This window comes from Corvus cornix, chromosome 19 (genome assembly GCF_000738735.6).
Source record: "Corvus cornix cornix isolate S_Up_H32 chromosome 19, ASM73873v5, whole genome shotgun sequence".
Taxonomy (NCBI): Eukaryota; Metazoa; Chordata; class Aves; order Passeriformes; family Corvidae; genus Corvus; species Corvus cornix.
Window position 1 is genome coordinate 8,556,344 of NC_046348.1, and position 25,185 is coordinate 8,581,528.

Genomic DNA, 25,185 nt, shown 5'->3' on the forward strand with positions numbered 1-25,185 from the left:
CGCGTGCGCGGCGGGCGCGGGCGGGGCGGGTGCGCAGGCGCGCTGCGGCCGCGCAGCCGGTGATGGCGGCCGCGGCGGCGCTGCGGGGCGCGGGCCCATGAGGCGGGCGCAGGCCCCGGGCACCCGGCGGAGCCAGCGAGGGGTGGCGGCGCCATGGCGGGAGTGTTCGACATCGACCTGGACCAGCCCGAGGACGCGGGCTCAGACGAGGAGCTGGAGGAGGGGGTGAGAGCGAGAGCCGAGCCGGGGAGGGAGCGGGGAGGCCGCGGGGCCTGAGGGAAGGAGGGAGGGAGGGCGCGGGAGGCGCCCCGGGGCCGGGCGGGGGCCGCGCTGAGGCGGCGGCGGGAGCGCGGCGGGGCCCGAGCCGCCCGTGCTGCCCCGGTACGTTCGCGCCCGGAGCGGGCTGGGGCTGCGGGCAGCGCCGGAGCTCTTGCCCGCGGAAGTTCGGCGTTGCGATCCCGGCACAAGCGCCGCAGCGGGGTTTTTTTTTATTATTTATTTATTGTCACATGTCCGAGCGTCAGTGCAGAAATGCCGATCTTTCTGGAGCCGTGTAAAGTCGCTGCTCTCGCGCCAAAATTAAAAGCAGAGGTTTAAAATGCTGCGTTAGGCGGGTTAGCGGCTGTTTGCATCTCGTGCTTTCGTGAGCAGTGCACCTGATAATGTGCGGTTTGCAGTTCGTGATGTTCATCTAGATTCTGTCAAGGCTTTAGGGGATTTTATTGCATCATCTGTTTATGTTTTTCTAGAGCTTCTGTTGCTTTTTGGTGTTGTTTTGTATATCAACCGTTTGCTATTGCTCAAGCGGCCACTGCATTTACGTTCTGCTCTTTAAATACTAATGACATTCTTGGAGTCTTTGAGATCACGGAATCATAGAACGATTTGGGTTGGAATGGACCTTAAAGATCATCTCAGGCCATGGGCAGGGACACCTTCCACTATCCCAGGTTGCTCCAAGCCCTGTCCTTGGACACTTCCAGGGATGGGGCAGCCACAGCTTCTCTGGCCAACCTGTGCCAGGGCCTCCCCACCCTCACAGGACAGAATTTCCCTCTAATATCTAATCTAAACCGCCATGCTCTTGTAAAAAGTCTCTCTTCGTGTTTCCTGTAGATTCCCTCCAGGTACTTTCCTTCAGGAGATAAGCAGATGTTCTGTTACCTGCATTCCATGTAACCTGTAGAGACGTTGTTTGACAGCTGAAGGCTCGAAAGCTTCTCAACCTGCAGGAAAAGCTCTGTCTGTCAGCTCAATAATCAATGAAACACTTGGCTTTAGAAAACGTTGCTTGCATCACACTGTTAATGCTGCCAAGAACAGGTTCTGAGCGAGGTGGCAAGAAAGTTGAGTTTGTTCTCTCTTGTGTTCCTGTAATTCAGTCTCAGGGAACAATTAAATCATTGTGGATTTTAAAACATTGCCATGACTGGCATTTTTATGGACATTGGCAACCTTGGTTGGTCACAGGTGCCTTTTGGCAAACAGATAAAGGAGGGTGAGAATGGACTTGAGATTAAAACAACTGAACAGCAGGAAATGTAAGAGCAGGCAAGAAGGGGAACATCAGGAATATGTAAGGGGAAAAACATTCCAGTGGAAGGTATCTCCATAGGGTGTGTGTGTCCTGCAAGGATCAGAGAGATGATGTAGCCAGAGCAGTGGAGATCATTAACCTGGGCTGAGCAAGGGGGACACTCAGGACTGTGTTGTCAAATTTCTGGTACTGATCCCTGGTATCTCCCAAAAACTGTGAGCTCAGGAGGAGCCCAGGCAGCTCAGTCATGGGTTTGAATAGGCACAGCCATCCTGGAAAATCTGAAGAGTTGTTTAAAAGGAGTTTCCTCAAAAGCTATGTGGTTGTTTGCACTAATTATTATGGTGAAAGAAGCCTCAGCGTTAATTTAGGTGTTTGTAATGAATGAAACAATGTATGGACTGAAGGGCTGGTGGCTTTCCAGTGTCTCTCTTGGTGTTGCAAAATGAGAAGAAACCTTGAAAAAAAATACCAGAATGGTATCTGAAGTGAGTTTTGGTTAAATTAATACTGAGAATGAAACCCAAAGTTCACAGGAGCAAGAGAAGCACATGTAAACTTTGCCAGAGCCATTGGGTAACAGGAGGAGTTGCTGTGGGAACTGAGGGGTGTTTATTCTCTGTGATGAATTTTTAAAAATTCATTTGTTGGCATCTAAGAGTGTGGTCAAGGGCAGCTTTAGTGGGTTTTGTTGTGAAACATGTCAATAAGCTGGATTTCTATAATAAATGTCAGCAGGAGGACATGAGCTGGCAGCTCTCTGAGCTGGAAACAAACCTGATCTTTTGGACTCCCTAATTGCCTGTGGTGTTAGTAGGTGGAACCAGGAGTTAAATTCTCCTCTAGATCACCCAAAATAAACCAGCCTCTGTAAACTTTAACGTTGAAATGGTTTGGAAGCTGTTGAAAGTTTCAAGTTTTCTTCGGTTAGTGTTTTCACTTGGGTAATATTTTAAAATGCACTCTTTGGCTTGGGCTGAGTTTTGCAGATCTCAGTGGTTTTTCTTTTTCTTCTGCCTCTCTGAATTTCACAGGTCACTCAGTATATTTATATTCAGTCTGTAGGTTCCAGGCTGTTCACCACTAACTCGCAGTTGTTATTTTGTGTCCATGTTTTTAAAAATAAGAATGTGAAGGTACAGTCAAGCTCACTAGAAGCTTGCCCATTACATTCTATTTGTATTCATTCCAGCTGTCTGCTTGCTTTGCACTTCTTCTGCCATGTAGAGCCACATTTAGAGGGAGGTATTATCTTGCAGAAGGGATCAGGTTGGAAATTCTTTGAAAAAATATCTCTTCAGAATTAAACCACATTCCTTAGTGGTAACTGGTTCTGATGCTGAAGTGCAGGAACTTCTTCAATACTGATTATTGGTCAGAAGAGCTGTTTAATACCAAAGTAAAGCCAAATTCTTTCATCACTACTGGGATTTGATTTACCAATACAAAATAATAAAACCTTCTCAGTAGATGATTTGTTTCTAGTGCAGATGAGTCCCAGTTCACAATCCTTATTACTGGTCTAATTTGCATAGTACTGCAATAGGGCTTGAAAATTTCTATGTAAGAGCAATTTTAAAGAAAAATTGCAGTACCTTAACATTTTTCAAGTTCACCTGGGGGCGTGAAGTTGTACCTCTAATATTTAAGTGATTGAATAACAGTGCAGCCAGGTAAGACAGTGGTTCCCTGTGTCACAGTTTGAGACACATGGCAGTACTGCAAATCTTGCACGGAATTTAGTAGATTTTTTGATCTTCTGCTGATAGATTATTACTCCTGACCTGTTTAATTATATACTATGAATTACAATTACGTAGAGATTTTGTCTTTTCAAACTTAAAAAGTTGTAAAACACATCAGTGCATTTATTTTTGACGCTTTCTTTTTCTAATTCATCTTTCTTCTTCCCTTCTCATTCTCAGGGTCAATTAAGTGAGAGCATGGACCATGGAGGAGTTGGCCAATATGACCTGTAAGTTGCCGCTGGAAAATATTCTGTATCATTCATGTTAACTACATATAACTTCTAATTGTGTTACATTGTTAAGGTAAATAGAAAATTTTGTTATTCTGGTTCAATTTCGAGTCGTTTCTAGATGTTCCACTATTTCCTCACATTAAAATTTGTCAACTGTATCTTGAAATAAAAATAATAAAAAAAAAATCTGGTGAAAGTTGCTGTTTGTCTTTTGATCCTTGTTTCTCCTAACAAATCTCTTGTCTTTGAATAATATTTGTAATATGGATATAACGACATAAAACGATATAAAGAAATATCTGAGTCAGTTTGAGGCTTTCATCCTCTAATCTTAATTCTGGTGTAATGCAGAGATGTGCATTAAAATGAAGGGGTTTGAAGGAAATCTTGATACTATAAATCCCCCAAATTTGCAGGTAACCTTTTCTGTGCAAGTTGCAGCTTTGCACACAATAAATAATAATTCCTGTGCTGGGAGTTCTCCAGATCTCCCAGGATGTCACTGTTAGGTGAGACAGACACTTTCCAGGGAATCATTGCTTTCATTTGCTCAGTTCTCAGTACCAGGTAGATTCACACCCTTGTTCTCCTCTTCTGCAGTGGAATGGAACATTGTGAAAAATTTGAGATCTCAGAGACCAGTGTGAACAGAGGCCCCGAGAAGATCCGCCCGGAGTGCTTCGAGTTACTGCGCGTGCTGGGCAAAGGTGGCTACGGCAAGGTCAGAAACCCTCCACAGCACTAAATCCTTCAGGCCCTCAGTGCTCCCTTGCTTTGCTCTGACCTCCCTTTCCCCTTCTCTGAAAAGTTCATTCTGCCAGAGGTAGAATGGGGTAGAACCAAGCCCAGCTGCCAAGGTTGGTGTCATGGGAAGGAGGTCCTGGCAGAGCCTCACCTGCTGGAAGCAGCAGGAAATGTCCCAAACTCCTTCTGCATCCAATCTCTGCTTCTTGCCTTGCAGTTTGGGGGTGATCTCCTCTCTCTCTCTTGCACAACTTTGCTTTTTAACTTGTGGCAGTTAATGCAGCTGAAACACGTGATTGCTGTTGTGTTGGTGTTGTTTAGGTGTTTCAAGTACGAAAAGTAACTGGAGCAAACACCGGGAAAATATTTGCCATGAAAGTTCTTAAAAAGGTAACCTGAATTTCACTACTGTCTGGATCAAAAAAAAAAAAAAAAAAAAAATATATCCCTCCATTTACCTTTTACAATTATCTAATGATTTAATATCTCTAAAAATAACTATTAGTGTAAATGCAGTTGTTGCCTAGATACAGTTGGAATTAGAATTAAACTTCAAATTTTTCTGTCTGGGTAGTTCTTAGCAGCTCATTTAAATAGGTCAAGAGGTCCCTTCCAACCTAAATTATTGTGTGATTCTATGAAATAAAGGCTTAAACTTCTGCAAGAAGCCTCTCATGTAGATACTATGGTGAAATTTAATTTTTTAATGCAGTTGCTCATATGTAGTGTTGGGATTTAATAAACTCAGAATTGAACTCAATATAAAAGTCTGCCTTGTTTAGCATGTTCTTGTGCTCACATATCCCTGCTTTTTGCAGGCAATGATTGTAAGGAATGCCAAGGATACAGCTCACACGAAAGCAGAGAGGAATATACTGGAGGAAGTGAAACATCCCTTCATTGTAGACTTAATTTATGCCTTTCAGACTGGTGGAAAACTCTACCTCATCCTTGAGTATCTCAGTGGTCAGTATATGACATTCTTTTACCTGCTTCTTGGGGTCTTACACAATCAAGAATTTGGGGTTCTTACCCTACAAGTAAAAGGCCAATTAATGATGCCTTGGTGTCCTAAACTGAAACAGGTTTGTATTAAAAAGACATAGAACAACAGAGATAAACTTTCTAATTCAATAAATAAAGAGGAATGAAACATAAAATAGTTGTTTTTCATGACAGTACAGGAGAGGAGGGGTCTTAATACTTTTTCTTCCACTAGATTTGTCATTTTTGTGTGTTACACTTAGGTTCTGTGCAGTCCTACAGAGTTACCTGAGAGTTTAGTCTTTGCAGGTTCTTTGTGACAGAAGGAAGTGTTACCTTCATGCCATGGTTAGGGAAACAGACACAGATCAGAAGCAATTTTTTCAAGCTGTAACAACAAAAAGCAGGGACAGAAATGCTCTTGTTTTTTAAATGCTGATTTTTTTCAGGTTGCTGGAATCCTGAGGGTAGCAGAATAGAGGCTTAGTTGTTTTTTTGTGAAACAGCCCATTGTACAGCAGGCAAAAATACCTATTGCTTATAGTTTTCCTAGAAAATAGACTTTTGACTGACTAAAAATGATACTTTTAATTGAGTATAATTATTTTTCCTCATGACAGGAGGAGAACTATTTATGCAGTTAGAGAGAGAAGGGATATTTATGGAAGACACAGCTTGGTAAGTGAAGCTATTTTTGTAAACTAATAGTTTGGGTTTTTTTCCAAGTGCTAAACTATATTTAACTACTCATTCATTATAGGGTGTAGTGAAAGAGCAGTTCAGTGGGTTTGGGGAGGGTGTATGTGTGCTGTACTCACCAGTTTGTGCTGGTGGAACTCCAGTCTTAGAGCAGAGGAGGGTCCACTGCTGGCTGCTCAGTGAGGCTCTGTCCATAGGGCTGTGGTCAAGATTTGGGGGTTGAAGACTGTGAAAGAGTTGCTTAAGATGCTCTGCATGATTGAATATGTCTGATTTTGTTGCATAAATTCCCTTTCAGCTTCTACTTGGCAGAAATCTCAATGGCACTGGGGCACTTGCATCAAAAAGGAATCATCTACCGGGATCTGAAGCCAGAAAATATCATGCTTAATCATCAAGGTAGAACCCTAGTAATGAGTCAGGCTGCCAGTCCTTTGCAAACAATTCTCCAAAAGGTCACAACACCTCAGTTTTAGGTGAATTTCCTTAGAACAGTGGCAGGGTTGTTACCACTGCTGGGATGAGTGAAGAGCTGCCAGAGCTAACTGCCCTCAAACACAGCCTCCTTGGTTTAATAGGCCACAGCAAGCTCCAAGTTCCATGGACCCAGGCATGTTTTGAGCGGTTGATTTACTATTTCTGCACCTCTGGATTTATTTTCTTCTGCTGGATCATTGTGAAGTAGAATCTGTGACATTTTAGTCCATGGGGATGACTGGTGGTAGGAAAGGCAGTTTGGGTAGGATGCCAAATCATCTGTGGCTGAAATGACTTAGGCAGCAGCTGACACTTCCCACTGACAGCAGTTTCAATTCCTGATTGCACTGTTACAGTGACTGTGTGACACTGATTAGTCTGGCAATCTGTACCACCCAGAATTTTCATGTTTTCTTAAACAACTTATTTACTTAGTCTTTGTACTGAATTATTCAGAGCACTTTACAGTTTGTGGAAGATCGTTCTATGAATTTTGAAGCAAGCAGTAAAATTCAGTAACCTACTTTTTTAGCTAAATAATGCTCTACAGTCTTTAAATACATTTGTCTGTATTTGAACAAGTTTTGGTAGTTTGTCAAGTGGCACTGCTTGGTTTTCTCTGTAAGTTGTTCTGTTTTATGGCTGCATTGCTTTGTCAGACCACTGAAGATGTCTGAAAGTAGTTCAGAGTTATTACATATCCAAGTTAAAAATTCCTAATTTTTTTCAATGTTACTTCTACAAATGGCAGAATTCTGAGAAGCCTTAAATTTGATATATCTAATTTCAGGTCATGTAAAACTGACTGACTTCGGATTATGTAAAGAATCCATTCACGATGGGACAGTCACACACACATTCTGTGGAACAATTGAATACATGTGAGCTGCATGATGAAATACAAAAATATTACTCTGCTCTGGGGGTAATGGCTGCATTTTGCCTTTTTTAACTGATGGTTCATGTGTTCAGTCACTTAGGGCAACTTTACTTGATAAATGGGATTTTGTTTGAAAACTGGCAGTCACAATTCATATTAAGGTTGTTAAAACACTTCCATATTTTTGATCTTTCTGCTTATAGGGCCCCTGAAATCTTGATGAGGAGTGGGCATAATCGTGCAGTGGACTGGTGGAGTTTGGGGGCATTAATGTATGACATGCTGACTGGAGCAGTAGGTGCACAGTTATAATTGCATGTATTTCCTTTTGTAGCTTTTCTGTTTCCCTGTACCCTAACTCAGCTGCATGTATAAATACCTATAATTGTATATATATACACACTGCAAGTAAGAAAGAACCAAAAGATAGCTCTCAAGTTGTGTTGACTACTGACATGAGCTGCTTTAATTAATTTGCAGTAATTTTACCTGCTTTGTAAAAGACTAAAGTGACTTCTGTGTACACAAATAAGAGATCTGAACAAATCCTGTTTTTCCTTCTGTTTCAATGGTGCTTTCCAGCCTCCTTTCACTGGGGAGAACAGAAAGAAAACAATTGACAAGATTCTCAAGTGTAAACTCAACTTGCCTCCCTACCTCACACAAGAAGCCAGAGATCTGCTTAAAAAGGTAGAGTTTTCATGAATGTCAGTACTCCACATGTATGTAGAAAATATAAAATACAATGATACCACTGTGGCTGTTCAGTCCAAGCTTGGTTTATTACTGAATAAGTCACCTTTTTGTTGAGTGGTACAGATAGTGATTTCCCTTGAAAATACAACTGTTTTCAAGTGAATGCAGATTTTTCTGATTGTTCTGTATTCATTCTGTACTCATTGAAGTGATGATTCATGGCAGAACTAGTCTGGTCATAACAGCGTAACTAATTCTGTTTCTTTGGATGTTATTTCGTCATCAAGCTGCTAAAAAGAAATGCTGCCTCACGTCTAGGAGCTGGTCCTGGAGATGCTGGAGAAGTTCAGGTAACTTGAACTTAACTTGAGAATTCTTGAATTACCTCATTGAAAATAAAACAGCTTTGAAGGTACCTCAGGGAAGGAGAGTGTCTGTCTTGAAAGGTAATGAGCAGAAAGGCAGCCACATGTGGCAGCTCATCAAAACCTGAAGGCTTTAAAGCTTAACAAAAGCAGCTGTCTACCTATTTGATAATATGAGATTTGGAAAATAACTTCTATTCTTTAGCTGTGTCTTGCAGTAGATCATTTCTAGTAATTGCACAATGCTAATTGTGCAGCCCTGGAAGACTGAGGATACCCTTAGCAGTCTGATGAAAAACCTGCCAGCCCTTGCATAAGTGCAGCTCTTTGAAGGGAAAAGTGTAGCGTAGATAAATGCTAAGGAAGAGGCTGAGTCCTTGTTGCTTCCAGCTTGACTTTGTTTTTGTGATGACACTGACAAAGTATTAGAGAGTCCTTCATATTTCACAGTTCTGATAATTTGTCATTAATGCAGCGTTTTGTCATGGTTTAACTTTGACAGTTGGAAAATGCAGATGTATTTTGCATGTAAACTGGCTTTTTCTAACACTTCCAAGGAAATTGGGACGTGTTGTCTGACTTGGAGGTGTGATCTCAATTCTCAGCTTTTCCAGCTACTCTGAGGTAGTGCTACAGAATATTTTACACTAGACCCAAATGTGATTTTGGAAAGAAAGACACCAGAAAAAGGGTCTGGATAGAACATGTTAATAGTTAAACTCTGGGATCTGTGCCCTGGAGGCAGGTGCTGACTCTGTGCTGTTGTCACTCCTGCAGGCTCACGCGTTCTTCAGACACATCAACTGGGACGAGCTGCTGGCACGCAAGGTGGAACCTCCTTTTAAACCCTTATTGGTATGTACTGGGAATACTGGGAGACAGATATTCCCTGTGTGCCTTTAGGAAAGCCCTTAATAAAACTTAGAAACATTCACTTTATAAACCAGAGTGCCACTGATTCCTGGTACTTGAGTTACATCAACTCAGGGGACACATTCACTCTTGTCGATTAAAGCTGGCAGATCTGATCTAGCACCTGATCTGCTTCAGTTTGAATTCCTCCTGCTTCTGACCCGTAGGTTAAACAGACCTGCAAGTGCAGTTCACTCTGAGATCAGCTTCTAAACCCTATACAGTAAGTCAGTACTTAGTTTCAACTAAAATAATAGAGTTGCTAAGCAAAAGTAAATTAAATCACCTAATTAAGCATCTTCTGTGTTTGCTTATTAATCTTTACAATGCATCTTGTGCATTATAAGCAGTAGTTAGAGTTTACCTCAAACCAGTGATGTGATGAACAAGTTTTTATTATCCCATCTTATATTTTGATGGTGTCAGTTTTTCCCTCTGGGTACAATCAGCTACAGCAGCTGTGGGTATTGCCACCTCTGTAATTCCGAGCTACTAAAATTCCACTTTAAGCTGGCTTAAGCATCACTAATGTCAAGCATTCTATAGCATGAGGACTCCAGACCTCTTCCCCCTCCCCCTTTGGAATGAAATTCATAAAGATTCAAGACTGGTATTTCCAAATATTTAACTGAAGATGGTTTTGGGTTTTTCTGTTAGTAGCAATTTTATGGAAGCTTCTTGTAAAAACCAGATGGTTTTTCAACTTGTGCTTCCATGGTTGCATGAAGGCCTGCACAAATGAATACCTGCTGCCTTTCCAGTGACACGAGGGAATGAGAGAAGGGATCTTGGAATTACTGTTATTCTTTGATCAAATGAAACAATCTTCCTCATAATCAGTTATTCCAGAGTTGTCCTCTATCCCTCAGACTATAAACACTTCTGTATCTGCAAAAATGGGACAAAACTATCTGGAGCAGCTTCCTAAAACTAAATAGTTGCAACTGTTCTATACTGGTTGTGACAAGGGCTAAACTTGCGAGAAACTGGCATTGTATTTCTAAAAGTTTTTGTTTGTAATTTGAGAAATTTTTTTTTAAGGCATCTTTTTAATTTGTGTTCCTTTTTGATCCATAATTTTTGCCCCTCCCCCTTGCCTTTATTTCTCAGTGTCAGTGCCCATAGTGACCTCCCACTGGCAGCGACAGGATACCGACACCACTCCAGGGTTTTACTCCAGCAGAGCTCTGCCAAAAACCTATGGAATGAACTCCACCCAGAGGCTGCACTGCTCACCGCTAAGCCATTTGGTTGATATCTGTAATATAAACCCTTAATCATTTTGTTTTTGCAAAGCAATCTGAAGAGGATGTGAGCCAGTTTGATTCAAAGTTTACACGTCAGACACCTGTTGATAGCCCAGATGACTCAACTCTCAGTGAAAGTGCCAACCAGGTCTTTCTGGTGAGTGAGCCAGGGACAAGTGAGGAATGACTCTGGAGAGAGGGAGGTTTGCTACTGGAAATGGGGGCATTTCAGCTAAGTGCATTCTGTTGACTCCTAACCCTTGAAGCAAACTCTCTAAACCTAAATCCTGTAACAGGTTTGAAGGCTTTGAAAATACTTCGGTTATTGCTGACGTTTTCTTTGTACAGCAGCCAACAAACAGTGCTGCCCATGTGGAATGTCAGCATTCTGATTGAGAGTTGCATTGTGAGCCCTGCACATGGCATTGCTTTCACAGTCATGCAGAGACAACAATGGCCAGTCTATAGAGCAAAATTAATTAAATTGAGTGTGCCTGTGGGAATGTGTGATCTGAGGAGAAATAGCCGGGATGTAGCAACTTCCTAAAGTCCCACTGTTTGCTTCAAGGTGTGACTAGAAGTTCATCTGTCTACATTTACTGTTCTTTTTATAATTTTCCTATAATAATCATATTTTCAGAACTGTATAAGTGATCCTGAATGCAAGCCTTGCCTGTGAGTTGCAGTGCCTTTTTCTTGTTTTGCAGGGTTTTACGTATGTGGCTCCATCTGTACTTGAAAGCGTGAAAGAGAAATTTTCTTTTGAACCAAAAATCCGATCACCTCGCAGATTCATAGGTAGCCCTAGGACACCAGTCAGGTACTTCTTTATCTTCTTTTTCTTTCTTTTGTAATACACTTTTTGACAAGTAGTTGAAATAAGTCTGCACTAGAAATAAAAAATGCAGCCTTGCTTCTGACTAAGCCCAGGACTTCTAATAAAGTGATTCTGTTTTATAAACCACATTATTAAAGACAAATCTATGGTGTTGGGCAGCACAAGAAGTTTTAATTCGTTGCTTTTCAGTGCTGATACAGCCTCAGAGTGGTGACTTTGATACGCCTAAAACTGTTTCAGAACATCCTAAGCACTAAAGAATCCTGTTAGTACAGAAAAACCCCTCTGCAATCACCTCGAAATGAGAGAATTTTACAAGAGACTGTGGTAGAAGCCAGACATGGAAATTTCTCAAACTCCTGGGAGTGGAAGGAAGAATTAGAATTGCTTCTCAATGGGCATTTGAGGCCAGTTTCCTGCAGAGTGAGGGATACACCTTGGTGTGCTGTGTATGTCTCCATCTCTGATTTTTCTGTTTCTTGTTTTAAAGCCCTGTAAAGTTTTCCCCTGGGGAATTCTGGGGAAGAGGTGCTTCTGCCGGCGCATCAAACACCCAGACACCTGTGGAATACCCGATGGAGACCAGTGGAATAGAACAAATGGATGTGACAGTCTGTGGAGAGGCTTCAGCACCACTTCCAATCCGGCAACCAAACTCTGGGCCATACAAAAAACAGGCTTTTCCCATGATTTCCAAACGACCGGAGCACTTGCGCATGAATCTATGACAACACCATTTTTGTAAGCCTTGGAAGGTGGAAAACCAAGAATGGACATGAGCCCCCTTGAAGTTGAAATTTGAGGGCTTGCTTGGTTTACTTTAAAAAAGTGACAGTATCAAAGAGTCGGTCATTGCACAGAGAGACTTGGAAAGCAAAGAAAAATGGATTTTTTTTCCTGTCAATCAATGGTGCATAAAAAAAAAAAACTTTAGCAAATGGTATTGCAGAACTCTAGGCACATCATCTTACTGATTCCAGTGACATCTTCTCACCTTATCAAGGATCTTTCAGCTTGAGAGCTCGAAACTGACAGTATTAAGGGGCAGGATGTTGCTTCAGAATCACTGGTGTAGTCGTGAATGTGTCGAGGAGGGTTGGCCCTTTCACTAGGCAGAGTTTGGAATGCCTGCAGGCTTGCAGCTGAGGGGTAATTAGCATGCAAGCTTCGTTAAGCGGTTTCCTACAATGGGGTGGAATCAAAGAGGAAAGCTAAACTTAATTGGTGTTTCACATTCAAAACATAATGAGTTTTTTTTATATATATATATAAAAATATATATTTTTCAAATAGATTTTTTGATTCAGCTCATTATGGAAAGTATCCCAAAATGAAAAAGGCAAACTTAATTGGTTGCTGTGAAGAAAGTTCAAGGCTCTAGTTCTGATTCTCCTCCTCATGAACCAACATCAATAAGTGAATCACTTGCTGACCAGCCTGGCAGTGTGGGGTGGGAGAGAACTGTTTCCCTGCTTCCCCAGCTGAAATCCCTGTTTGTCCCTGCAAAGACAAATGGATCTAATCAAACAGCAGTGCTGCTATGTTCTAGGCTTAACTGGAAGCCATGGGCTCACACACGTCCTGCTTATTTCATCCCTGTCCTCAGCAGACATTTCACTGGGAAACATCACTTTTGTACACGCTGGTCCTCAGCTGGGCACAGCTGAGCAGCTCAGATTCTTACCCACAGAGAGATCAACAGTACAGCAGAGCACAAGGTCAGTAGAAATCTCTAGGAAGTACCACAGGAAACACAGACAAATCCTCCAGAGTATAAGGAAATAAATATTTTTGTAACCAGTGGGTAAGAATTTGAGGATTTTTTTTATTATTATTATTAATAATGAAATTTTGCTTATGGTAGTTCCCTGCCATTATACATTTCTAAATTTATCAACATTTTTTTCTATGCTGGGGCAATAAATTTGCTGATTGTATGAGAAAAGTGTTCAATGGCCTTTCAGTGAATGTCTTCCACAGTGGGTCAGAACTTTAGCAAACTTTAATTTAGCAAACATGTTCTTAAGGACACTATTTATGTTTTTAAAATTGTCACGATCTGTACAACTGACTTACAGGTACAAAGAATAAAATAAAGGTAAACTTTACCTTACTTTAAATACTTCCTGCCTTAAAGAGAAAGCATTTCCATGAACATAGCTGGTGAAAGGGTTAATATCTGCAGAGCTTTACCCTAGAGTTAGAGTGTGGATGGTGTGTGCGTGTGTGTGGAGATGATCATGCAGCTGCATACAAGTCCTGTCACTTTTTGCCTGCCACACGTTGCATTATCTTTAGTCAAACTGTGCAAAGTCTACTTCTGGTGTTTCACAACAGTAGGGATTTTTTAATTCTAGATTCTGCTTACTCTGTGGATACTGAATCTTTTTGAGCCATAGGATCCAAGCCATAAAACTCTCTCTAAGCATTGAATCCAATCACAGTGCTCTTTGCTAAAATTGGCAAGGCAGAAGGATTCAGCGATACCTTGATGTTAACAAAGAACCAACAAAAAAAAAGGTTATGATTGAACAAAAATTAGTATTGTTTTTTTCCTTCTTGATAAGCCTTTTGTTGGAAAACTTAGGGGTTTTTTTTTTAGTTTTAACAGGAAAATCAAGTTACCTTACAGTGACATACTGGAAGATTGCCATTGTTCAGTTGGTGACGTGGCCACGGGTGATTTTGTGGAACCAAAATCCAGGTGTTCAGGAGTGTTTGCTTTGGGCCTGTCTGCAAACACACAGCACCTGGACTTTCCTGACATTCACTGAGGATAAAGGAACTTGGTTTAAAAAAAAAAAAAGAACTTTTTAGAGGCAGATCTCTCTTGGTCCTAGTTACAGCTAACAGTTGCTTTTTGCTTGGCTGGATAGAATTGTCCAGTGGAATTGGTTTAATGGCTGGCAAGAATGGCAAGAGTTGTTTGTCTGAGTTCACTGATCAATTACAAATCCCACCATTGGTTTTCCGAGGAAATTTCATGTACTGTCAATGTTTCATCCCGTAGATTCTAAGTTGAATTCCCTACCATAACTGTGAAACTTTTGGAGTGTGACTCAGACAGCAAGCACACACTATGCAATATGGTTTATCCTGTATTTATTTGTAAAAATATCAGACATAGATCCTCTATATATATATATAATAGTGTCAAAATTACTAGTTGTGAACTAAGGGGAGTGGAGTTCTAGCTCCTGTCTGGCTATTTCAGATAAGTGCAGAATGCATTGAATATTGGAGAGCTTAACAAGTGCTTTCTTTTGTTCATTTAAAAATGTCTTAAATTTTTCATTAGAGTATAGAATCTTATTTTTTTTATTTTGTACAAGGTGCGCTTTTTTAATTATAATCACTGAAAAATTCACTATAATTTGATTTTATAGGATTTTTGTAGCATTACAAAAATATAGTAAAACTGAGGTTAATACCTGTTGTGGCTAACCATATAAAAGTATTAAATCTTAAACTTGAACAAAAGTCATATTTTTTTTTACTAGATGTTAAATAGGGAAATATTTTGTTCTGCAGGTCATTATCAGAAAAGGTTTCTAGGTCAGCTGTGTTACCAGCAGTTTTCCTTTTTCCCATTTGATGCAGAAGCTATTCTGGTATAAGATATTCAGAATTCCATAATTTTTCTCTGTGGGAGTGATGCATACATTTGACGCCATTCGTGTACTAAATTGTAATTTTGGGAATGCTGGAATAATTCCTACCAAGACTGTCTTAATTGTGCCATCTGACATTTGAATGTCATCCTGGTATTAGCTCATAATAAAAGATAAAAATCAACGAGTCAATTGTTCTTTTGAATATCGCTTTTTTTTTCTTTGCTGTGTTGTTTAAAAGCTGAACTTCTGGAGAACATTTGAGTCCACTCTAAGTGTACAGTTGAAGTTTATTTTGGGTCAGTTCTCTTTTTAATATTAACTTCCAATCAGTTCTCAGTGTTAATCAAAAAGTGCATCAAACATTGAGGGAAGCTGTTCTGGTTTTAGGGCAGATGTTTGGGGTTTGGTTGGTTTATTTAAGTTCTGTCTCTACAGCAGGCTCATTGCTGTTTCATTTTCCGAGTTCAGAAGGAAATCCATTATCCAAAGGAGAAGTCATTAAGAACAAGGCAAATTACTTGAATATTTTTCCTGCAGATCCAGTTCCCATATATGAACTTCTCCAGTTGTTCTCTTCTAGACTAAATCCATCTGTAGCTGTCTGCAAGAACACCCTTGAGCTGCCTTAGCAGAAACAAAGGTAATCCCTGTCCTGGTTTTCATCTCTCACAGTTTACTGGAACTAAACATCCTCAAGTGCTAAACAAGGTGCACGTGAGTAGCAACTAAATGCAAATTTAAACATATGTTAATCCAAGTGACCGATTTCTTTTTATTTTAGGGAGTAGGTAGGCCCTAAGTATAACAGTAAACGTGAATCATTGTCTTTCCTGAGAGCTCTGAAAGGGAGGCAGGAGGAATTCCCTTAGAACTTTAAGGATCTGAGAGGTCCCTTCTGGTTCTTTCCCCTGGATTCTTGGGCTTTAAAAAGTGGCTGTTGGTTGTCATTTGTCACCTTGTGTGTCCCTGCACACTCAGGCCTGCTGGGTGTCTGTGTGTGGCAAGCCCTGGCCTGGCCTGGATCAGGAGTTCCATCCCAAGAGTGGATCAGAGAGGATGGCATTCCTGGATGTGAGGTACTCACTTTCTTCCCTCTGTAACTGAGAATGACCTGTTCCATGTATGAAGTGTAAATCTAAACCACTTGATAAAAATCTCTTTTCATTCTTGGTTTTTTAATAAAACATGTTTGTTAATATTACTGGGTTTGGATAAAAAAATCAACAGAAAGAGAGAAAGAAGAGAAACTGTTCCCTGATCCCTGTTTTTGACCAGTCTCCACACTTACTCCAGTTGTTAGTACAATGTTCTAGACAAAGACCAAAGGATGAGGGTTGACTCAAAGCACTGTTTGTTGTGCTCCATGGAATAATCCTGGTGAGCTTTACAGGCCAGATGTAAATGACATTTCTTAGCTCAAATCTGCTATCTCCTTAGATTTTTATTCTGAATACTGGATTCTGCCCATGGAGCTGTACCTTTAAGGGTATTCAAGTAAGTGTTTCACTTTTTAATTGTTTTTCTTGAATTTACAAGTTTTCTAAATGTCTTCAGGCAAGACAAGCTCAACTTAATGGTAACTGAATGTAACTGTCCTGTAACAGAATAATTGAGTGATGTTTTCAGTCTTATCTGAATAGCAAAGGGAAAAAAGAAAATCAGGGAAGAAAGTGAGGTTATACAGAAGTTAGTGCTAGAAATTACATAAAAACTGATCATGAATAAATTGCATAATTTAAAGGGGTTTTGTTTTCTTTAACAAGAAAAATATACCTGGCAGTGAGCAGTTGTTACGTGCTTACGTATGACTTAATACCAAAACAATAAGAAATCTTTCTTTATTCAACATGCATCAAACAAATAGATTCAAATGCATTTATTCTCTCTGATTTTTATGCAAACTACAAATTGCAAATAGAGTATAAAATAGATTCTCCCCTGTAAGAAAATCTGGTTTCTGTTATGACAAAAATATAGTATTAAAGATTTCTTTTTAAAATACCAGCTTTATAAAATGCTAAGTGAAAAACTAACATCAGTGGTTGGTTTAAAGCCAAAAGATTAAGCCAAGGATCCATTAGAAGCCCACAAGAACCTAAAGGGGAAATGCCTTATTCTTGTGCTTATCTACAGATGCAGGGACAAACAGATGCTGTTCCAGGTGCACTAATAAGCTCATTTCTCTCATTTACTGGGTAGGCATTAAAGATCTTTAATGCCAAGAGTGACAAGCAGCTCTAATTCTCACTGTAGTCCAGAGTATAAAATTTGCTCACAATTGTAAGAAAATCAGTAGGTTGACCTTTTGGGTTGAGTTGTGTTAGAAGGATAAATGCAGTTTAGTACGGTCTGGAACCCTATTAAACTTTAAAATAAAATGTTGAATTAAGAAATAATGCAGCATGTTTCAAGGATTTGACTGTTTCCTATGAGAATCACAAGAGAAGCAATGCTGGCTTTTCAACATTCATTCTGAAAACTTAAGTTTTCTCTACTTAAAAAAGGTCAAGTTACCATTTTCTGCACTGTTTAAAATCCTGGAACGTTTCAGAGAAGCATGAATTTGGAAACTCTTTCCTTGTGCCACCTACAATTTAATCTGCAGTAAACTGAAAAACCTTAGTACGAACAAAGTTGTTTGATAAGCTTTAGAAAATCTGTAGATGCATAGATGTGGCTCCATCCTTCCACTTGTTAACATGGTCTGAAATAACAGTTCTGCAGAGTGGACAGGTTTTTTCTCTATTAAACCATAAAGAGATGCATTCTTCACAAAATGTGTGCTGTAATGAAAAGAATGACAGCTTAGAGCTTCTAAGCTCTTCCATTTATAAGGTTGTATATTATTTGTACAGTGCAATTTCTAAAAATCATCATACACTCATCTAATTTTATGCCATTTTGTTTACCAGTTGTTTAAAATACTCTTTAATTTTCACAAAAAATATTTGGGATTATGTGTATTACCTGACAGATCAGCAGAATAGGCTTCTGAAATTCAGCTTGGCAAATGGAACAAATATCATCAGATTCAGAGCACTGTCTCTTGCTGGCTGGCACCCCATAGTGCTGTAAAACAAAGGATTTTCAGCAAATATTAATTTTGAGGGGGATGAAAAAGCCAAACCCAAATACCAAGTCCGAAAGGAATTTGGAATAAGGGCTGCTGTGTCAGGGAAGCTTAAATCCCTAATCCAAGGAAACATTGCTAATTTTTAAAGTAGAAGCAGGACAAAAAGGATTATTTCACATCCTTTTATCTGAAGGGATGTGCAGAATAGATTTTTTTTTTTGGTGGGTGATTTTGTTGTTGTTCAGGTGACAACATTTTCATGCAGTCAAGATATTCAGACTCTGAAATGGGAGAATGAGTATACAGGGTTTAATTTAAAAATGCATTTGTTTATTGCTAGAACAATGCGAAGGAATAGGAATGAGGAATTTCTAGAAGGATTTTCACTTAAATTGGGGTTATGATTTTGTCGTAAGAGAATTCAGTACTCACTGGGCGTGTAAAAAATATCCGTAGGACCTGCCTGAAGTTTCTCCATTGTCCAAAAAAGTTCAAAAGCTGAAATGGAAAAGAAAACTTATGCAGTATTTTTTCCACTGTGAACTAAAAAGCTTCCAAGGTTTTGATTCCAGCACTGGAGGTCTCATTGCTGGTTGGAAGTTGGAAGGAACATAAGCACAGCTATAGTTCAGACTGACCCTATTTTAAATGTTTGATAGGTAACCAAACTAAGAATTTAGGCTGAAGTTCTTCCTAGTGGGTGTCTGGTTTTTGAAAGTGCTGAGGTTCTGAAATGAAGCACTGGAGTGCAAATGTATCAGCATTAATATCATATTTGCAGTGGTCTTGAGTCCTGTAATTAAGGTACCAGAGCATGGTGATGTTTTGGTCGTGTTCAAAGCCAAACTTTTCCCAAGTCTGTTTATATATGGGGCAGATGAGCTCTTTGGAGAAGCAGAGAGCCAGTATGAACACATTGAACTTGCTTAGCATCACACAGGATACTCCAGCAGAGAGGATTTCATTTCCTGGTAAATGGTGATTCTTTTAGCTGGTAATTCTATCTTTATTTTTCCAAGTTCTTTTCCTCAGTATCTGCTGATGGTCTGATCAGTGTCTGATGTAAGCAGACCTATGGTAGCAGTGTCCTTTGCTTTGCAATCCCAATCCATGGCCAGAAAAAGATGATTTTGAGTCCTGAGGCAGTTTTCCTGGAAGGCTGCATCAGTAAAACTGAAGCACCAAGTTGCCAGTGAATTCAGAGGGGAACTTTCAGAAATGTGTTGTGTCTGTAACCTTCCAGTGATTATTCCTGCAGAACAATCACTTCAGAAGTTTCTGTGAAGTTTGAGAAGAGTATGAAGCTTCCATACCTTGAGGATGAGGTAGAGAAGGCCCAGCAGAATTCCAAGGGTCCATCCCAGTGCAGTGTCCAGCTCCCCATAGGCAATGAGATAACGGAACCAAACTGGTATGGGGACAAACATACGGTAATACTGGCAGAGTTCTTCTAACAGCATGTACCAGTAGCCCTAAGCAAGACATGCAAAGGAATAGCTCAAGATTTAAAACACAAAGGATTTGCAAAATACACAGAAAAGATGCATTGTTATTCTTTTGAGTAGCTGCTTCTCGTAATGAAACAAATGTGAAGCACAAAAAAAATGATCAGAGGATGAGTTTCACCACAAGTGTCCAAGTAACAGTAACAGAATTCATTGCTGAGCTGCAGAAAATCAATTAATAGGCTGAATTGGGATGGCTTGGCAGATGCCTACCTGCTTAACAAGGCTGTCAGACTTAATTTCATAAACATTAAAAAAGGTAAAGTTAAATGTAAAAGGAGAATAACACAAATTTGGTCACATAGATCAGTTTGTCGTGAGCCAGAGTTGTGTCCTGCACTCAGGGTTAAAAAATGAGAGTAAGGCCCATTCTTTTATTAATAAACATAAATTACAAACTCTTTTCCTGTAAACATTGTTTCATGCCTAAAAAACCCCTTACCTTGTGACAGTAAACTCCTTTAAGGATGGGGTGATATAAAAACTGGGGGGGCAGGAGAGAAGCATAGGGGAGCTGGATTGAACCAGAGTTCAACACCCTAGAATTAGTGAATAACAAAACACAAGTGTCCTGCACAGAACACTGTGTGTGTACATGTATAATCATAAGTATTTAGCTTAGCTTTTAAGGAAACAAAAGTTTTAAGAAAAACTGTATTTGTAACTCTTTCTATATTGTACTCTGGATAATGCCACAATCTGCCACTATTGACTAGATTTCCTTCTTTATTTTAGCTACAGTTGGTGTAATGGAATTTTCAGTAACTTTTTTTGCATGTTACATCACTAGCTGTAAAAAAAAATAGAGATCTTGATTATAAATCAGTATTTAGAGAAGCCAGTTGTACCTGAGAAGAACTTGTTCTGGTACATTATAAGAGATAAAAACGTCTCAAAACATTCTGTTCAAATGCTACCACATCAAAGTGTACTTGTTAATTTATTTTTTCTGAACCAGCACTAGTAGTTGCAGTTTTAAGATAAAATGTAATTGGTTTTGCCTGCCTCACCTCGGGAAGCAGATAAATAAACCACCAGTGAGTGTAAGCTTCTGAGAAAATTATTAAACCTCACTGATTTGAGAAGTTAAGCTATGAATCAAATTCCTTCATCTGACACAAATATTGCCTAAGTTTATTAACAACAAAGAAAATTCAGGATTATTTTTGAAGAGACAGAATAAAACAGCTGTTTGCATATGCAGATCTTAAAATCTTCACAGTTCTTGTTGAGCATGTACAAAATTTGCTGTGCTCCAGCTGCTCCAGGCCAACTGCCCGTGTACACATTCCTACAGAGCAGAAAATAAAAGGTTTCTTCAACCCCCAACTTGGAGACAGAAATAAATCCATTTATCCAATGATGTAATACAAGCAATTGTTTCAGATCAGACTGAAAACCTTTTTTAGCACCAAGCAGAGAAGAACATGAAATCCACAGGGTTTTCTTGCCCATGGTGAAGTGGTGGATTATATACAGACATTTAATTAAAGATTTTTCTCTGGGTAGAATTTAATAATTAGTTACTTTTACTGTAAGAGAATCTTCACAAGGAAGCAAAACTATAGCTGGTTTCCTTACCTTGGATTTAAAGGACATGATAAAAGAAGGCACCAGGAGAATAAAGCACTTCAAGCCCATGAAGAGGAATTTCAGAATAAAGTCTGTGACTCCCACGATCCAAAGCACCTCCCAGAAGTTCGTAAAATCCACAGTGGGGCTTAAGAAGATTAAGCTACAAAAAGAAGTATCAGAAGTTACTGGAGCACCCTCTTTAGAGGAAACTGTAACCTGAGCTTATCACAGCATGTTTAATTAAAAAAGGAAACCTGGTTTACACAAAAGGAAAACATTTGCTAAGAAAATGAACTGTAAATGGATCATTGAGGATCTCTGACAACTTTTCCATCTTGGAACCTTTGCTGTATCTCCACCACAGCCTCCATCCTCCAGAGCTCAGTTTGCTGTCTCAGTTTGGCACTTAGCCTTTGATTTCCAGCCAAGGCTGCAGCTACAGAATGGTCAAGGGGGGGAAAATCAATTAGAGTCATAAACTCCACAGAGCCCCAGGATGCCACGTTTGGTATTCCCAAGGGTCAGAGCTGGGAATCAAACCCAGGAATGTTCTCTGTGGTACAGTAGTGCCATTAAGTCGAGTATGGAGTCTAGGAAATTCCAACACACTTTTTCTAAGGACAGCACCTGTTGAGTTTGGCAGAAGAGGAGGAATGGAGATTAAAGTGAAAGAGAAACCAATGCCACAATTAAAGAAAAACGGCAGATGAAGTGTCCCCAGTTCACGTCTGAGTAATTTATGGTGGGGTCAAGCTGTTTCTCTACTTACCTGTGATACAAGGACTGAGAGTGGAAGGTGTAATACAAGAGGAGAGATGATCCACTTAGGTAGAGTAGTAACCAAGTGCATTGCAACTTGGAGCACCGTTCCTGCAAGGTAAAGACACATCTGCAGTCCCTGCCTCAGAATCAGTGCTGAAATACATCCCCAAACACCAAGTATGTTGCAACTGAGCAATTACTACCAGAGGACTTTATCTTAGTGGGTTTAGACCCCATAAAATAGGAGAGCTCCATGGAAAAGCAGTAATTTCAGGATTTTCAACCTACCAATTTCTAGGTGTACCAAGGTTTTTTCTGAAGACAACCAAAACCCACCCCACTCTGAAAAAACAACAGGCTTCCCTTAGGCAGTGAACACAGAGCTGAAAATTTAAACTGTCAACTGCTATTCCATTCCACAAATACAGTTAAGAAGTTAATCCATAACTTAGGAAAAAGTGATTTCAGTAGTCAGAGGGGAAAAAAATCACCCTCTTGAATTTTGCAAACCTTGTTATCTGAGAAGCTCCCCTGTACAGAAGCATTAAGACTGTACTTCCATCTCGATACCTAATATTATTAAGTAAATAAAACACTATCTCCATTCACATTTCTTTCAAAAATGGATTAATTTGTTTAAGTCTTGGGAAACTTAAAGAATTTTGTTGCATGGGGTGATACTTACTCTCAGAAAAACCTGATTTACTATGCTTTTGTTTGCATACGCGTAAGTTGTTAGCAGCCCAATTCCAAGAGAAATGCCTATTAGGAAAATAGCATCAGTTATAAACATGAAAAGGAAAAAAAAATCTCTGAACTGGGTTAAAAAGCAGCCACTTCTAATATGTCTTTGTAATTAGAATTAATAGCTCAGACTCTCAAGCCAGGATAATTAAGCACATTGTACATATGCCAGCAAAGGAAACAGAAGCCAGTGAAATGTAGTTTAGTAAATCTCTCTGATGAATAAAGCAAATAAAAATAAATCTAAAAATAAATTGAATTACATTTCAGGCATGGTTATTAGTATATTTCTTGGTGGGGGGGAGGAGGGTCTGTTCCCTCAGAGCTGATTTTGTTATACTCTACCAGTTATGTGCTGCATGAGCAGTTTGACACACAGGATCAGGAGATAGGGCAGGCTCTTGTGCAGCCACTGCAGGAGATACCGCAGCTCCGACAGGGAGCTGCTGCCCTGCTCCTCCGGGTCTGGAGCGGCATCCTCGGGCCCTCCTGCTTCCCCATGGGCGTGCCCGTGGGAGCGGCTCTGGGAGCCCTGCCTGGAGGCCCGGGAGGTCGCGTTTTCCCTGGATTCCCCCGCGCTGGAGCTCAGCTGGATGCGCACGTCCCCTGTGCTGGAGTGGCAGGAGCCCTCTCCCGACAGCCTCGGCGAGGAGGAAGAGTCATCAGCGCTTCCCTGGATGCTGTGGAGATGAGCGCAGCTGGGTTGCATGGTGGGGTCTTCTCCTGGAGTTTTTTCTAATTTGTGTCTCCTAGAGCAGGATATCAAAAGGAACAGATGAAGAAAGAGAGAAATAGTTCAGGAAAATAAAAATAATCTAACAGGTTGTACTGAGTGATTGCACAAAGGTTAAGATGCTCCGAGATACTGCCTGAGTTTCACATCCTGTCTCCACAGGACAACCTCCTGTGTCCCATATTAAAATGATTTCTTTTCCTCTATCCCAGCCTGTAGTAACCTGGCTGCCTTAGGAACAGCTAAAAGTGCAAATCAGAACATCAAAAGCTGCTGCACAGGAGACCAGCACTGGCTTGTATGGGAGAGATCTTGGAAGTGCTGCATAATTTCACAAAGATAGAAACAGCAGTGGGCCAGAAAAGGAGCAAACACTGATGGGAAGGAAGCAAGGAGCACATTTCCATGCATCCATTAATTGATGAGCACTGGTTCAGACACGTCCAGTCAAAAGCCAGTGCATGCTCAAAACTGAGGGCCATTATGAGATTAATGAGATTATCCTGTCTGGGGAAGGGAGCAGAACCAGGTTAGGCCATTTTCTAAGAAGCATTTAAGAGTGAAAAATGAAATGCAGCCAAATGAGGTCTGATTTATCTTTCCTTTGGCATCTTTTGGATGTCTTCTGGGCAGTTTTTCACTTCTGTGTCAGTCTTTGATCAAATAGGGTTAAATCAACTTCTCTGGACTGGTGTGACATCAGAGTAACGATTTTGGAGAATGCCTTGAAGCTGGATTTGGCACCAATACTTGTCACTATGGAGTAATATTGAAACACTGAGAATTTTGTTACAATCCTTTCCCTATTGTTCAAACTCTTACAGATTCCTCTTTGACATGTTTTGTTGGGGTTTTTTTCACAGCTAGTTTCACTGGGGATACAAAAAGGTTAAAGCAAAATTGGTTTTGCACAGCAAAAAGTTCTTGATGCGTTTGCACAAACCTCAAATTTTTTAGCCTTTAAAATGAAGATAATATTCAAGAGTAAAACCATTTAAACATATGGATATGAGAACTTAGTACTATTTACAAATGCTGCTCCTACTACTATTTTTTTGTTGTCCAAAGATGACATCATTCTTCAAACCAGCCAAAATCCTCATATTTTTTTTGCACATGAATAAAGCCAATGAACTGGAGATGGTATTGACTGTGTAAACAGTGTTACTGAGCGATGTTTTAAGAGGAAGAAATAAAAAACCACCTCATTTGCACTGCAGTTGGTGTTTTGAGGCCGGGTTCTGCAAGAACTGACAGCTTGGTGTTTAAAAAGCCGGAGCTGGAGGATCGCAGCCGCCCCTGGCACGGCGCCGAGCAAACTTTCAAATCACCGAGTTATTAAATGGGATTTCAGAGAAGACTCCCGCACGCACCCAGATTTTGTTCTCCCCCCACACAAAAAATAAGCTAAAATCAGCTAAAATAAGGCGCTTGGTAAAGGCCCTTCGAACATTCCCTGTCTCTCCCGGGGCCGTTGCTTCCCCCGCGCTCCGGGAGCTGCTCCCGCACCTCGCCGGGACCCCCGGGAGGCTTTGAAACGCCAGGAACTCCCCAGGAGGGTTTGCACCGGGAACCCCTCGGTTGGGTTTGTACCGCCGGGACCCCCGGGACCCCCGCACAGGGAAGGAAAGGATGATCCCGCAGCCGCCTCCCCGTGTCCCCCTTCCCGCCCTGCGCTGTGAGGGGGCGCGGGGGGCGGCCCCTTTCCCGCCCCCTGCCCGGTACCTCATGGGGCGCCCGGCGCCTCCCGCCCGCCGCCCGCCGCCATCGCCGGGGCCGAGGGGGTGGGAGAGGGTGCGGCGGGGGGAGGAAGAGGAGG

The 25,185-nt window shown here is 40.7% G+C and overlaps 2 protein-coding genes across 5 annotated transcripts; one reads left to right on the forward strand and one right to left on the reverse strand.

Moving 5' to 3' along the window:
• Window positions 1–15,163, forward strand: RPS6KB1 (ribosomal protein S6 kinase B1). 2 transcript variants are annotated; one of them, XR_005603382.1, is made up of 15 exons: window positions 1–225; window positions 3,463–3,512; window positions 4,119–4,239; window positions 4,584–4,652; window positions 5,081–5,228; window positions 5,867–5,924; window positions 6,244–6,344; window positions 7,213–7,303; window positions 7,506–7,596; window positions 7,885–7,992; window positions 8,286–8,348; window positions 9,141–9,218; window positions 10,386–10,679; window positions 11,230–11,342; window positions 11,851–15,163. XR_005603382.1 is itself a non-coding variant. In XM_039562778.1 (15 exons), exons 1-15 carry the CDS (start codon window positions 154–156, stop codon window positions 12,086–12,088), a joined length of 1,509 nt encoding a protein of 502 aa, XP_039418712.1. In that variant the 5' UTR covers window positions 1–153; the 3' UTR covers window positions 12,089–15,163. The 2 variants fall into 2 exon arrangements, 1 of the variants encoding a protein (XP_039418712.1); XM_039562778.1 differs by having other exon boundaries at window positions 10,572–10,679.
• Window positions 8,060–25,163, reverse strand: RNFT1 (ring finger protein, transmembrane 1). 3 transcript variants are annotated; one of them, XM_019287583.3, is made up of 9 exons: window positions 25,092–25,163; window positions 22,979–23,382; window positions 22,575–22,651; window positions 21,897–21,997; window positions 21,134–21,287; window positions 19,361–19,519; window positions 18,480–18,545; window positions 17,942–18,043; window positions 8,060–12,542 (listed from the first exon to the last, which is right to left on the reverse strand). In XM_019287583.3, the coding sequence occupies exons 1-9, from the start codon at window positions 25,094–25,096 to the stop codon at window positions 12,531–12,533; spliced, it is 1,080 nt and encodes a 359-aa protein (XP_019143128.1). In that variant the 5' UTR covers window positions 25,097–25,163; the 3' UTR covers window positions 8,060–12,530. The 3 variants fall into 3 exon arrangements, with proteins under 3 accessions (XP_019143128.1, XP_010400638.1, XP_010400639.1); XM_010402336.4 differs by lacking the exon at window positions 8,060–12,542 and adding an exon at window positions 16,780–17,757; XM_010402337.4 differs by lacking the exons at window positions 8,060–12,542; window positions 25,092–25,163 and adding exons at window positions 16,780–17,757; window positions 24,571–24,673.
• Between the last annotated feature and the right edge of the window lie 22 nt (window positions 25,164–25,185).

Excerpts from the sequence above, each read along its gene's own strand:
- RPS6KB1 (XM_039562778.1), top strand. The coding sequence starts at position 154 with ATGGCGGGAGTGTTCGACATCGACCTGGACCAGCCCGAGGACGCGGGC. Across the intron at positions 7,304-7,505 it reads TGTGGAACAATTGAATACAT|GGCCCCTGAAATCTTGATGA; the intron begins GTGAGCTGCATG and ends TTCTGCTTATAG. Across the intron at positions 10,680-11,229 it reads GTGCCAACCAGGTCTTTCTG|GGTTTTACGTATGTGGCTCC; the intron begins GTGAGTGAGCCA and ends CTTGTTTTGCAG.
- RNFT1 (XM_010402336.4), bottom strand. Across the intron at positions 18,546-19,360 it reads TTCTCTACCTCATCCTCAAG|CTTTTGAACTTTTTTGGACA; the intron begins GTATGGAAGCTT and ends TTTCCATTTCAG. Across the intron at positions 18,044-18,479 it reads GGATATTTTTTACACGCCCA|CACTATGGGGTGCCAGCCAG; the intron begins GTGAGTACTGAA and ends TTTGTTTTACAG.